Below are 14,180 nucleotides of genomic sequence, written 5' to 3' on the forward strand. Positions count from 1 at the left end.
TATGATAGTGAAACCATCCATTTTACTTTGCAATTTTGTTAGTTTTTGTCTTGCATAGTTTAAACCATTGATGTTCAAACTATTATTGATAATATTGGATTAAACATCTACCTGCTTTTGTTCTCTATTCATGCCTTTGTCTTCTAGTTTTTGTTTTTGTTTTGTTTTGTTTTTTCTGTCTTTTATAGTTTTAACTGAACATTTTATATGATTCCCTTTTCTTTAAAAGTGGTTATAGTTTAATATACTATAGTGGTGGTTTTTAAGTCTACGATACACATGTACAACTAAATCCAAGTCTGCTTTCCGATAACACTCTACTACATATGTAACACGAGTACCTATAGCAATAAAGTAATCCCTCTTGCCATGATGGTCATTAATTTCTTACGTGTAAGCATGGATATGAGTGTGATGATGTATATACTTAAGATATGTAATATAAGTAAATGTGTGTATAAGTACTATGTAAGCATACTTATATTGTAATATATGTAAGCACACATAACACAGCATTAGTGTTACTTATTTTGAACAAATTATCTGTTAGATCAATTAAGAATAGAAAAATGAGTTTTTATTTACCTTCACTTGATTCTTTGATGGTCTTCCTTATAGAGATCCATGTTTCCAGCCTGTATCACTTTCCATCTCTGTAGAACTCTTAGACTTTCTTGCAAAGTAATTCTGTAGACAACAGTTCCTTATTTTTTGTTTGCCTGAGGAAGTTTTACTTTTCCTTCACCTATGAAGGGTAGTAGTTTCTTGTAGAACTCTAGATTGTTTGGAGGTTTTGTTTTCTCAACACTTTAAGTGTTTTCTTCACTTTCTATGTATTCCATTCTGACCACAGTTTCCCCTCTCTCCTATCCTCCAAACCCCAACCCTCAGATCCACTGCTCCTCTGTTTCCCTTCAGAAAAGGACAAGGCCTCTCAGAGATATCACCCAAACATGGCATATCCTGTTGCAATAAGACTAGGCACGTCCCCTCATATTAAGGCTGAATAAGGCAACTCTGTAGGAGGGAAAGGGTCCCAACAGCAGGCAAAAGAGTCAGAAGCAGCCCCTGCTCCCACTGTTAGGAGTCCCATAAGAACACCATGCTGCACAACCATAACATATGTAGAGGACCTAGGTCAGACCCATGCAGGCCCCTGATTGCCAGTTCAGTGTCTATGGGCCCTTGTTAGTTGATTCTGTGGGCCATTTTCTTGCTCTTCACTCTTTTCTTACTGGCTTGATTTTTTTTTTTTTTAGGAGAAGCTGGCTGTCATTTTTATTCTTTGTTTCTCAGTGATTGAGATACTCAGGTTTTTTTTTAAGGGGATTTTTTTTATATTGATCTTTTTGTTGCTTGAAAACTGTGTGCTTATGTGTAGTTTTCTTGGTATTTATACTATTTGGTTCCTCACTTTTTTTGTATCTGTGGTTTGATATCTTACATTGCTAAAGAAATCTCAGTCACTGACAGTTCAGTTACAGAGTTAGAGCCATTGAGTGGTTTGATGGCTAAGCAACAGGGAAGAGCGTCCACTAGGAGTGTAGATCAGCCACCCATAATGGAGGAGATACTAGAATGAGGTCACCTCCCCTCAGGTGCCGTCCCTGACTGCCCCAGTCCACAGAGAACTCTGATTGTAGAGGCCAATGCTCTCTTCTCTCTCCCTCTGGTATTGCCATTGTACATCTCTATGCATTTTGTAGTTTTCCCTCAAGTCATAGATATTCTCTTGGGATCTTGTTTGAGTTTTTGTTTGTTTGTTTGTTTGGTTGGTTGGTTGGTTGGTTGGTTTGGTTTGCTCTCTGTTGTCTTTACTTTTCACTTTCTGAAGTTTCTGTGAATCTGTTTCAATCTCAGTGTGATTCTTTCCTCAGTATGTCCAGCCTGTTAATAAGTTCATCAAATGATCATTTCTGTTAGTGTATTTATCTCTACTGTTTTGTTGTTGTTGTTGTTGTTGTTCCTTCTTAGAATGTCCACTTCTGGTTATATTGTCCAGCTGTTCTTACGGTCTTTCTTTTTATCCATGAGGACCATAACATGCTAATTAAAACTGCCTTTAATATTCTAATCTGCTGGTTCCAGCACTCTTGTCATGCTTGCTCCTGACTTTTTTTTTTGTCTTCAAATCTTACTTCAATTTTGCCTTTAGTATGTTTTGTAATTTTCTTTCTTGATAGCTACACATGATGTACCAGGTGAGAGAAACTGCTGTGAAACTTCCTTCAGGGTTGCAGTGCTACAGTGACTTGTGATTAGATCTTTGACTTTACAGACATTTGTCCTTTCTTTACCCTCCCCAGTGTGGAATTGTTGGGTATTGCTGATTAGACCTCATTTCTTTGTTTGGTATGCGATGATAATATCACTCAGATCAGGTTGGGTTCTTGGTAGCTTATTTCTATCAAGGACAGGCCACACAAAAACTTCGCAGTTGCCACTTTGTATTTGTGGGTTCCACATTCCTGAACTCAGTCAGCCACAGATCAAAAGTATTCAGTACTGAACATGTACTGACTTTTTCCTTGTTGTTCCCTAAACAACATACTGTAACAACTGTTTACCTTGTGTTTGTTATCATACTAGGTATTATAAGTAACCTAGACATTCAGACTATACAAGAAGTTGGTTATATACAAGTACTAACACATTTTAAATAAGAGACTTGCACATGTGAAAATTTGCCATCCTCAGTACAACTATACTCTGGTGACTTTCAAAACATTCCTTTCCCCCTTCCTTTTACTGAAAGCTTGAAGAGCTTCTTTTTCTGGTATTTATTGAAGGAATCTTGTCAAACTCCTGAGGAAAAAAATCTCACTTTTTACCAGGTAGCATTTTTAACTGTCAGACTGGTTTGCACTGAGCTTTAGGTTTCCCTACCCAGCACTGTCCTTATGGCATTCTCTACTTGTGAATTCTGTTCTTACTAGCTGAAACTCCTGTGTTTACCTGCTTTTCTAAATCCTTAGGGCAGCCTTTTGTCCTTCTCTTACAGCTCAAGAAGGATTATTGATTTCTATATGCTCAGATTTCTGTGGAACTAGAAACCAGAAATATAAAATTAAATAAAAACTCCAAAAGAAGAGAATTTTTTTAATTAGAAGATTCCTTTTTTATTTTTTGCCAGAATGAAGATTTGATAGCACATCATACATTAAAGGGTAGGGGGGGGGGAATTGTATGTGATCCCTCAGTCACCTCTAACTCCCAGAGAACCTTCTTCAAGTTCTACTCTAAATTATGTAAAGATAAAATTCGTTTTAATTTATACATTGCTATTCTCTGAGAGTAACAGACTTTGATAAGGGACAGTGCATAGTTATACATTTAAAATCATACACTAAGTAAAATAATACATCTGTGCTGTTTCTAAGGTAGTTTATTTGTTAGTACATTTCTAAAAATAAAACTTGATAGAGATGATTAAAGATACCATTGAAATTTCATCTGTAGTCATAATGCTTGTCTCACTCAACATTTCCCTTTAATCTCTACCATTTCATGAGTCCTCAGCTGTATCAGAATCTTTTTAGCACCCAGCACCTCAGCACATTTGAATGTTCCCATCTCTTGCTTTCCTCTATTACAGTGAAGTAGAGATCTGCAGCAGGGGTGTGCAATTAGAATGGTCCTTGAAATGATAAAGTGGTCTCTTCCCCAACACATACATACCTTTTCCCCAGAATTTTTGCTCATTTTCTTTTTCCATTCTTTTCTTCTAATTAGTTCCTTTATTCTCATCTTGTTTCTGTACTCCTCTTCCTTTCCCTAATCTTTTCCTTTTCTGTTGAGTTAGCCATTGGCTCTTATTTCCATTGTATAGTCCTCCTAAGTGATATTATGACATCAGGATAGCTGATTGCTGTGGCACTTTGATTCATCTATGCTGAATGTCATTGAAACTTACCTGGAGGTAGAGGAACTAACATAATTTTTATTTTAGCTGTAGTGAAATACCACATCAGTATACAATTGCCTTGAGTCACTTTTTTTTTCCTTTACCATTTTATTAGGCTGCTTCCCTCAAGGATAAGTGGGGTTTAGGTTACAAACCAAGCTACAGCCGATCAAAGAGCATTTCGGCTTCTGGAAGACCACCTCTTAAGAGAATGGAAAGAGCAAGGTAATACATATTTCAACCAATGAGGCAAACTATAAAATTGCTGACTTCAAGCCAACTAAGATTCAGTACTTTTTTATACTGTGTTCCAATTGGATAGTAAAAAAAATCACCCTCATTAGTAAAATAGTAATCACTAATTACTTACTGTCATACATCATTGGTTTGAGGAAAGCTCTACTATGTTTATTCCACAGTGCAGTAAGAAAGTTTTAGTAAAGCAAATTTATTTAGATATGATTTATGTATAAGCTTACAAATAATCCAAAGAAAAGAAAATTTGCATACTGATGGTTGCTTTCTAAATAGTCAATTTAGAAAAGATGATTGTGCACATTAAAACTTGTTTTAGTATTAAGTCAGCACTATAAAAATAAAATATATAAATTCCTGAGGTGTGTTGTAGCTCGGTTGGTAGAGTGCTTGCCTGGCATACATGTAGCCCTGGGTTCATTCCCTAGTACCACATAAATTGGGTGGTTTATGCCTTGTATTGGTAGCTCTTAGAACAAACAGGCAAGGGGATTAGAAATTCAAGAACATTCCCTCTCAGCTGCATAGTGGTTTTGAGGCTAGCCTGGGACACGTGAGATCCTATCTCCAAAAAAATATAAAAATAAAAAAGCATAATCCTTTTTATATGGTTTAGTTTTAGAAAATGTGAAGTTAATTGAAACATCAAGGCTTTTTCACAGATATTGAAGGTTAATACATGGAATGCCAAAAATTAAATCATCTGAGGAGATCAATATTTAGACATAGAATGTTAATGTTATTAATATTAATAAGATTTCTATAAAGCCAAGGGTTTTTTAAATGAGACTATTGGTGTTTTATATTTTATATTTGTGTTACATATTTATGCTTGTTTCATAACTACGTTTTGCTTATAGTTCTCGAATAGGAGAAACTGATGAGCTCCCAGAAATCCGTGTGGATGCGGCATCTCCTGGACCCAGAGTAACTTTTAACATCCAGGATACAGTAAGAGAGACAGTACTTGTTAGAAATTCCTGTTGCTAAATATTTAAAAAAATTGCAGACTTACAATATTATACAGTTTAAAAATATGAATTGTTGCCTACGATGAAAGTGAGGGTTGTCATAGCTGAAGTATCTGTACCACCTGCAAGCAGACGCTGATATTAGCAATCCTGCAGAAGACCAAGTGTGTGTACAGTAAAAAGCCCTTAGCTGCTTGCTTTTACATGGGGTGGTTTGGTTGAGCAGTTTTTTTTTTTAGTAAATGAGGGCCCACATTAAACTGTCCTTTACAAACTTGTTAATGTGAAATACATACTCATTTATGTATTTATGTATGTAGTGTATTTATGTATGTAGTGTATAAATAGTAGAATCCATAAGGAAGGCCAGCTTTAGAATTGTACACTGTAGCACTTCAAAATTTGTTAAAATGTTTATTTAGGAAGTATTTGTTTACATTGTCTTTATTTTTCATGAGTTTTATTTTCTTTTCTTATTATTTTAATTAAGTTGAAAAATACAGTGTGGGGAAGTTCACCACAGTCCAGCTCTCCAGGGGAAGGGTACTTTCAGGTACTTATGAAAACAACATAAAATTTTACTTTAAAACTAATTGCCCTGAAAATTTGCTTCAAAATGTCTTCTTTTCAAGCTAAGCTGAGGCCTCAGAAATACTTTATGTAAAGATTTATGATTGTTGGCTTTATATTTGCATGTAGTTTAATTTTACTTGATCTTCAAAAGTAAGGAACTTTAATCAGCTTATCAAATCAACTGAACCAGATTTTAAACTCTGAAACTGCAATTTACTAAATCAATTATTATCAATTTGTTAACCCTGAAATCAATCTTTTTTCCTTATATTTAACTACAAAGTGGGTCTTTTTTAAGTCAACAATCTTTGTTAAGTGCTTCAAATGCAAGTCAAATCTAACTCCAAACAGTAAACTGATTGATCATTGACTATCAATTCTTTGAAGTCACTGTGATACACTAGTGTTTATTAAATGTTATGTTCAGAGCCAAATGTGAGGACATATGCATGCCTGTAATTTCAGCTCCTTGACAGGCTGAGGCAAAAGAACAGGAAGCTCAAGGCCAGACTGAATAACCTACTTTTGTTTCCGTTTTTCAGGCAGGGACTCATGTAGCCTAGGCTGACTTTAAACTCACTATGTCGCTAAAGATGGCCTTGAACTCCCGATCCTTCTGCCTCTGCCTCCAAATGCTCTTATTATAGTCATGTACCACTGCTCCTGTTCTCAGCCTGAGCAACTTAGTGAGGCCCAGTCTTTAAACCAAAACAGGACTAGAGATATTGTTCACTAGTAGAATAGTTGCCATCATGCATAAAACCCTGAATTTGATCCCTAGCACCAAAAATAAAGATTCATTTAAAAATTGGTTGCTATATTCAGAGAGTGTGAAAATGTTCTACACAATGCTTAACATTTTAAGCCAAATTTTCCTCTGAATGTGTCATTAAACTAAATACCAATATTATAAATATGTACACACACACATTTATCTATATAAAGTCCCACATACAATACCAGACATTTAATCTTGCCTAGAGTTTTCTTTCAAATTTCAACTTTTTAAAAAAGAAAACTGGCAGTCCCTCCAAATATGTTTCCTTGTCTTTATTCTTTCAGACTTGAGTCTCAACATATATCCCATAGTTATACTGTGTTTAATCAAACTGTATTTGGTCTCAAAGCAATTAGAATATAATACAGGGGCTGGGAACATGGCTCAGCAGTTAAGAGCACTTGCTACTCTTGCAGAAGATCTGGGTTCAGTTCCCAGCACCCACATGGTGCCTCACCACCACCCATATAGCTCCAGTTTCAGAGAATCTGATGTCTTCTTCTGACCTCTGTATTCTGCACACATATGGTGCATATACATATGCTCAGACACATACACATAATAGAAAATTAATATTTCTCATACTGTTTTTTTGTTTATTTTTTTCAAGACAAGGTTTCTCTGTGTATTCCTGGCTATCCTGAAGCTTACCTTTTAGACCAGGCTGGCCTCAAACTCACAGGTCCTCCTGCCTCTGCCTCCTACGTGCTGGGATCAAAAGTGTACGCCACTACCACCCAGCTTAATTTTTTTTTAAATGAATGATACAGTAAGTTTGACAAAGATTTACCCATGGCACATGTGTGCTGCCACCCACCCCACCCCACTGCACCCCCAGCACACACAAATTAAATATAAAAATAATTGAAGGTAATTTAAGTCCTATTTTTAAATAATAGTATACCCCATTTATATTTAAAAAAATCTTAAGTTAGATAACACGAGATTAGATATTAGACTTGGCAGTTATAAATTAAAAAATAGATTATAAAGGTATGATTCCATATAAAATAAGTATCAAGCAAAGAGATCTTTTATAGAAATTTATCAACTTTAAAAATTGAGATATGTTCTAAAAATTTTATTTACTCTGTGACACCTTCATTTTTTTAAGTGAAGAACACCTGATTTCTACAAATGTTTGATGTTGTGATTATATGATTTTACTATGAATCTTACAGTAGCATCTACTCTTTAATAATAGATTACATTACCTTGCTAGTTGCACTGTATTGGGCTAACCATTTTCAGATGACACTGGAACAGCACTCTTTAGCTGAGAAACTGAAATCAGTGCAGAGCAAGCTTTGCTGGTGTTTGGACACTTTAAAAACTGTGGCCTCCAGTAAAATCCCAAGTTAGAGATCAGTATTTAAACAAGTTATTTACTTAAAATACAACATTGCTAGCTTTGAGTAGTTGATACATGTTTTATTACTCAACTATTTACACATCTTCCATCAATCCATGAAGGTTTCATTTTAAAGATTTGTCCCCAGAAACTCCTCTAGGAAATATCTGTACTCACAGTCCCTGTGCTCATCATGAGCTGTTCTTCCATTCTGATTTATATTTGATTTTTTTTCTTTCTACATAATCTGCTTCTACTCATTGTGTACTAATTAAATATGATCCTTTATGTTCCTCTAAAGTACAATTTCACTGTGATTTTCAAGTGTCAGTGGTGACTGTCTGTGGTTTGACCTGTTTCCTTCCTTGGTGTGCCATTTCATATGTTCCTGAGTCTGACCTGCCTTTCACTTCAGAATGAGGAAATTCAACTCAGAGATTCTCAAGTGTTTAGATTTATATCTTTCATATTTTTAGTTTCTCTCTTTTTGAGAGAGAACTTGAAAAACAAATTTGATTTGTCTTTACTGTTTTTGTAATCAGTTTCCAGAGGAGACAGAACTGGATCTTTTGTCAGTTACTATTGAAGGTCCATCACATTACTCATCAAACAGTGAAGGATCATGTTCGGTGTTCAGCTCTCCCAAAGCCACAGGAGGCTTTTCACCAAGTGTTCCTTTCCAATCCGAAGATGGCCGACGGGACGACAGTCTATCTTCTACTAGTGAAGACTCTGAGAAGGATGAAAAAGATGAAGATCGTGAGAGGGAGAGATTCTATATTTACAGGAAACCCTCGTGAGTAACCTTTTATTTTAAGATCTTCAGGTGGTATGTCAGAATCTAGACGTAAACCTAAGGCATTTTATCTAGTCTAATATTTAGCAAGCCAAGCATGATGTCACATGCCTATAATTCCAGCAGTGGGATCAGGAGTTAAGATCCTCCTGGACTATATAGCAAGCTCTACTCCAGCCTGGGCTACATTTTACATTTGACTCTGTCTCAAAAAGTCATAACAATAATAAATTATCCAAAATGTGTTAATTTTTTGAGTAATTCTAAGATACATATTCATAATTTCTAATGTAATTTAACTTTACATGGTACTGTTTTCTTCTTAATTTAATGGGTTTATTTAAATTACTTCAGTTATTTCTCCATGATAATACCTGTCAATAAAATGGAAACAGAGATAAGGTTATAGGTTTAATAAAGGTGAAAGCAATATTCCTCCTGGGCTTAATAAAAATAAAAGGAAACACTGAAAAGTATCGTTAGTTGAGAAAAATAATAAATAGTAAAGGGAAGTATGTAGCAGTGGATGAAGATTTCAAATCATTCTTGAAAGAAATGAAATAAGATAGTGTTGATAAAATAAAAGGTGTGTATGTATGAAGTCTTACTGAGAATGTGCCCTCATGAGAAGTTAGAAGGACCTTTAAAATCCACCCACCTTTAGAGCTGCACTGCAGCTGTGACAATAAGAGAAGAGTTTCCACTGTGCCCATCATCTTCCTACGGAGCTAAGATGATTCTTTCCCCTTTCTCCAGGGTGGAGCTACTAGGTTTGGAATCTTTTGTATTAGTGTATTTTGGCCTATTTCTTCACTTACTGGAATATAGCTTCAAATAACCTAAGAAGAGTCACAATTCAAATCTGCTGTCTTAAAGTTTTTAAAAATATATAAGTTTAATGTGCTCAGGTTTGATTATTGGATTAAGTATAGAATTCTAAGAATTAATATTTCTTCTAAGAAAATCTGTTTCCTTTTCTTCCAGCATCAGTATTTAGTGTTTGTTGTTTGTAATCCTCTCAATACTGTCAGTGTGGATTGCTCTGTTTTCTAAGTGTTTATCTATACTTGGGCATTTTAAGGGTTTTTGAGATGTTGCCTCTAATTTTGCAATGGTGTGTCCAGGTTTCCTTTCCAAATAAATTTTCCATTTATTTTGGTAGTTCTTAAAATACAAAAGTGTACTTGGGCTTTTAGGAAAACACTTTTTTGACTTGTTTCTTTACTTTATATAGTTCTGTTTTTATTTTTATATTTTAGGTGTATGATGTTTTACCTGTATGTATGTGTAAAGTGCCTGAAGGTGCCAGAAGTAGGCATTAGATACCCTGGAACTAGAGTTTCACATGATTGTGAGCTGCCATGTGTGGGTGCTGGGAATTGACCCAAGGTCATCTGGAAGAGCAAGCAGTGCTTTTAACTGCTGAGCCATCTCTCCAGCCCCTATTTTCTTTTTTAACAGTAGACTTCTGAGTCAGACAATTGCTTCCTGTGTACACAATATGTAGTTATTTTATTTGTTTTTATGCTTCCTATTTTTTACTGATTTAATAATCTTTTCCAGGTGTCCAGCTTGATCATATTTATGTTTTCTTTTGACAAGAACACTCAGCATGAGTTGTTCGAGTATGTAGTACAGCACCATTCTTCTGTGGCCTGTGCAGCATAGCAGGTTTTCTAGAATTTCTCCTGAGTAAATGAGACAATGCTGTTTCCTGGTAGTATCCTGTGGCACCTATCATTCCTTTCCTTATTTCTGTGGTTTTGACTATTTTAAAGAGGAATCTGTACTATCTTTTCTTCTTTGACTGGAGTTTCTTTTGCTTTATGTAATGACTTCAAGTTCATTTGTGTTATTGCATATTGCTGCATTTCTTTCAAAGCAGAATAGTCATATATGTCCCTTTCTTTCCTCCTAGGAGTTTTACCATCATAGGTCTTGTATTTAAGTCTTTAATAGATATCTATATTTTTTTACCCTTTTGACAGACATTTATATCTTATTCCACACCTTAGCTATTGTGGAAAATGGCATAGTGAACATGGAAATGCTCTCTCTTCAAGATCCTGGTTTTAGTTCTTTTGGATAAATACCCAGAAATGGATCCTGCAGTAACTTTATTTGTAATTTTTTGAGGAGCCAGTTTCCTCTAATTGTTAGATACTTTACATTCTTACTACCAGTGGAGAAGGATCTAGTTTCTATAAATTCTGGCCTTTTAGTCATTTTAACAGTGTGTTCCGTTATGTTTGCTTTTATACCATACTGTAGGTTGGTTTGCTTTTCTTTGATGGTTAGTGTGAACACCTTTCATAATGCCTGTATGTGTCTGTGTTGAATACTGTTATGTCATCTTGAGGAAATGTCTGTTTAAGCTATAAGCTTTTTTTTTTTTTTTTGGTTTTTGAGACAGGATTGGTGTAGAATATTATTTTAACTGGGCAAAGATGTGTTACATTTGTTTATGCTGTGGAATATTACTTTAACTGTATAAAGGTGTGTTACTTTTTTTTTTTTTTTTTGCTGCATTTGTTTAATTATGTAAAGATGTGTTGTATTTGTTTCACCTCACCTGCCTAAGGCATCTGATTGGTGTAATAAAGAGCTGAACAGCCAATAGGTAGGCAGGAGAAAGGATACTCAGGGCTGGCAGGCGGAGAGAATAGATAGGAGGAGAACTCTGGGGAAGAGAGTAAGGAGTGAGAAAAGGAGAAGGAAAGAATGGGGGGCATGCACAGGGCAAAAAGCCAGGCATAGAGAAACAGTGAAAGTAAGATAAATAGAAGGAAGAAAGGGAATAAGCCCCTAGGCAAAGGGTAGATAAAGAGAAACAGGTTCATTGAAGTTAAAAGAGCTAGCCAGAAATGTGCCTAAGATAGGCCGAGCATTCAGAACTAAAAATAAGTCTCTGTGTCATGATTTGGGAACTGATTGGTAGCCCAAAAGAAAAGGCCTGGTACATAGGATTTCTCTGTGTTTCAGCCCTGGCTGTCCTGGAACTCACTCTGTAGACCAGGCTGGCCTCAAACTCACAGAGATCCATGTGCCTCTGGATTAGCCTGGCACAGCTCTTTTTATAATTTCTCTTTTAGAAATTAACGTCTTGTCTAATACATATGCTGCATTTTACTCTGCTGATTATTTCCTTTGCTCTGGAGACACAGCCCTTATTTGGTGTGATATAATTTTGTCTGGTTTTGCTTTTGTTTTCCTGTGCCTTTCAAATTGTGGTATCTGTGAAATCATTGTCAAGATCAGTGTCACGGAAATTTTTCCCTTTGTTTCCTCCTAGGAGTTTTATCATTATAGGTCTTTAAGTCTTTAATCTAGTTGGAGAGTTTTGGGGGTTGTTTTGTTATACTTTTTTTTTTCCTCAGGGATAAATTCCTGCTTTGTAGTCAGTCTGCCCTGGAACTTGCAATCTTCTTGCCTCAGTCTCCTGAGTGCTGGAATACCAGCATGAATGAATTTATGGAGCAACATCAGGATCAGTGTCATCACCAGTTGTGTGTGGTATTTAGTTCCACCACATGTCAAAGATTTTTGGCATTTTTTTTCTCTTTCTTTCCCTGTTGTTCTTCTGTCTTTGAATAACAACAGGAAGGCAGCATTTAGATTTTATAATTTGTGGAAATGATACCTCTACCAACATAGAGTACAGTTCATACACTGGTATTCACATTCATTAATAGTTGTGATTATGTCTGTGTCTTCATCACCTAGGAGCACCTACTAGCAGATAATGGTCAATTCATAATTGTGGATCCATTAAACCTAGAAAAAAATTCACTTAGTTTTAACTAGTTGAATAATTTCTGTTATTTTATAAAATAATAAAATTTCTTTACAGACTGTTACTCACATAACATTGAGTAATAGTTCATTAGGAAGACTTCAATTTACTGTAAGTAATGATTCCTTGTTTTCTGCAGACATACCTCTCGGAAGAAAGCAACAGGCTTTGCTGCTGTTCATCAGCTGCTTACTGAACGCTGGCCTACAACACCAGTCAACCGAAGTCTTAGTGGCACAGCTACTGAGAGAAACATTGACTTTGAACTTGATATACGGGTTGAAATTGACAGTGGGAAATGTGTCCTCCACCCAACCACACTTTTGCAGGAGCATGATGATATAAGTTTAAGAAGGTAAGAGACTAGCTAGAAAAGTTACATGGAATTCATTAGTTAGAAACACTGTTTGTATATCATAAATTATCACAAACTTTCCCCTGTCCAAAATTGCAAATTTTAAAAGTAACTGGTTGTAGTTACAGTGGTCATTTTCATAATATGCAATTTTTTTAGAACAAATACATATTTTCTGGCAATTAGAAGTGAATATCTGATTTAGAGACTGGTAAATTTGTTCATTATAGATCTTTAGACTGAGGATTTTAGCTTAGTGGTAGAATGTGTACCTGTTGAGTGAGCACAGGATTTAATCCCGAATAGCACACACTACACACATACAGATGTAAGAAAAGAATTCTTTGGAATTCTTTCGACAGGCCTGAATTTCTGTCTTGCCTTTGTTTTGAATACATTTCTGTCTTAAAAAATAATTAATGGAGGACTCTTCATTAAGAATTTTGATGAGTTTACAAACAAAAAAAGACAGGAAGTAATTATGCAATAGGGCCTAACTAAATGGAAATATTTGGATATAATTGCAAGGTTACCATTTGTTTCTATCATTAACTAAGTGATGATATAAACAGATTTAGCATTAGATTGTGTTTCTTTGGAGGGGTGTGTATGTGCATGTTCCTGTGTGGATGTATGAGTGTGCTTTTGTGTGTGGAGGTCAGAATCAACCTGAGGTATTGCTCCTCAGATGGCATCCACTCTGTGTTTTGAGACAGGGTCTTTCACCAGCCAACAGCTCACCAAGTAGGCTAAGCTGACTGGCCAGAGAGCCCAAAGGATCTTCCTGTCTGTACCTGCACAGCACTGGCATTATGAGTGTGTGTTACCATGATTTATTTTCTGAGCTATGAGGCTTAAACTCAGGTCCTCATGGTTGCTATTGGAAATGCTTTCCTGGCTAAGACATTTCCTCAGCTCTTTCTTTGAATTTTTCTTTTTCTTTCCTGGTCAAAAAAATTAATTATGAAAGTAAAGTAACAGTTACTAGTAAGTGAGAGGGTAAAAATGTAAATAAGAATGGCAGAATGCTAACAGCTGTTAAAACAGGTAATAAAGATTCTCCACTCCATTCCCTTTGTTTTTTATATGTCTGAAAAACAAAGATTTTAATGGTCCAACAAGTGAAATTTTTACAAAATAAGAGGATAAAAAACACTGTAGACAATTACAGTATCTCATAAATGTAGTAATGGTGATTGAAGAGTAACTGGTAGGCCATTTTAATTGAACCATAAAAGACTGTTAATATTTAGCTGCATTTGATTCATCCCGTTATGTTTAAATGATACATTGTGAACTTAGCAAAGCATAAAGGCAATTGTGTTTGCCTGTACACACTTGTAATTCCAGCATTCAGAAGGTGGAGGCAGGAAAATGCCTGGTCTTAACCATGACCCTGTCACA

The 14,180-nt window shown here is 35.6% G+C and overlaps 1 protein-coding gene across 1 annotated transcript in view; it reads left to right on the forward strand.

The window, feature by feature from the left end:
• Kiaa1109 (KIAA1109 ortholog) overlaps positions 1 to 14,180 on the forward strand; it is a 176,058-nt gene that overhangs the window by 132,945 nt on the left and 28,933 nt on the right. Inside the window, 5 exon segments of the mRNA XM_037206553.1 lie at positions 4,020 to 4,129; positions 5,020 to 5,110; positions 5,621 to 5,683; positions 8,375 to 8,628; positions 12,561 to 12,776. Of these exon segments, the coding sequence (XP_037062448.1) occupies positions 4,020 to 4,129; positions 5,020 to 5,110; positions 5,621 to 5,683; positions 8,375 to 8,628; positions 12,561 to 12,776 (734 nt within the window).

This window comes from Peromyscus leucopus, chromosome 6 (assembly GCF_004664715.2).
Source record: "Peromyscus leucopus breed LL Stock chromosome 6, UCI_PerLeu_2.1, whole genome shotgun sequence".
NCBI lineage: Eukaryota > Metazoa > Chordata > Mammalia > Rodentia > Cricetidae > Peromyscus > Peromyscus leucopus.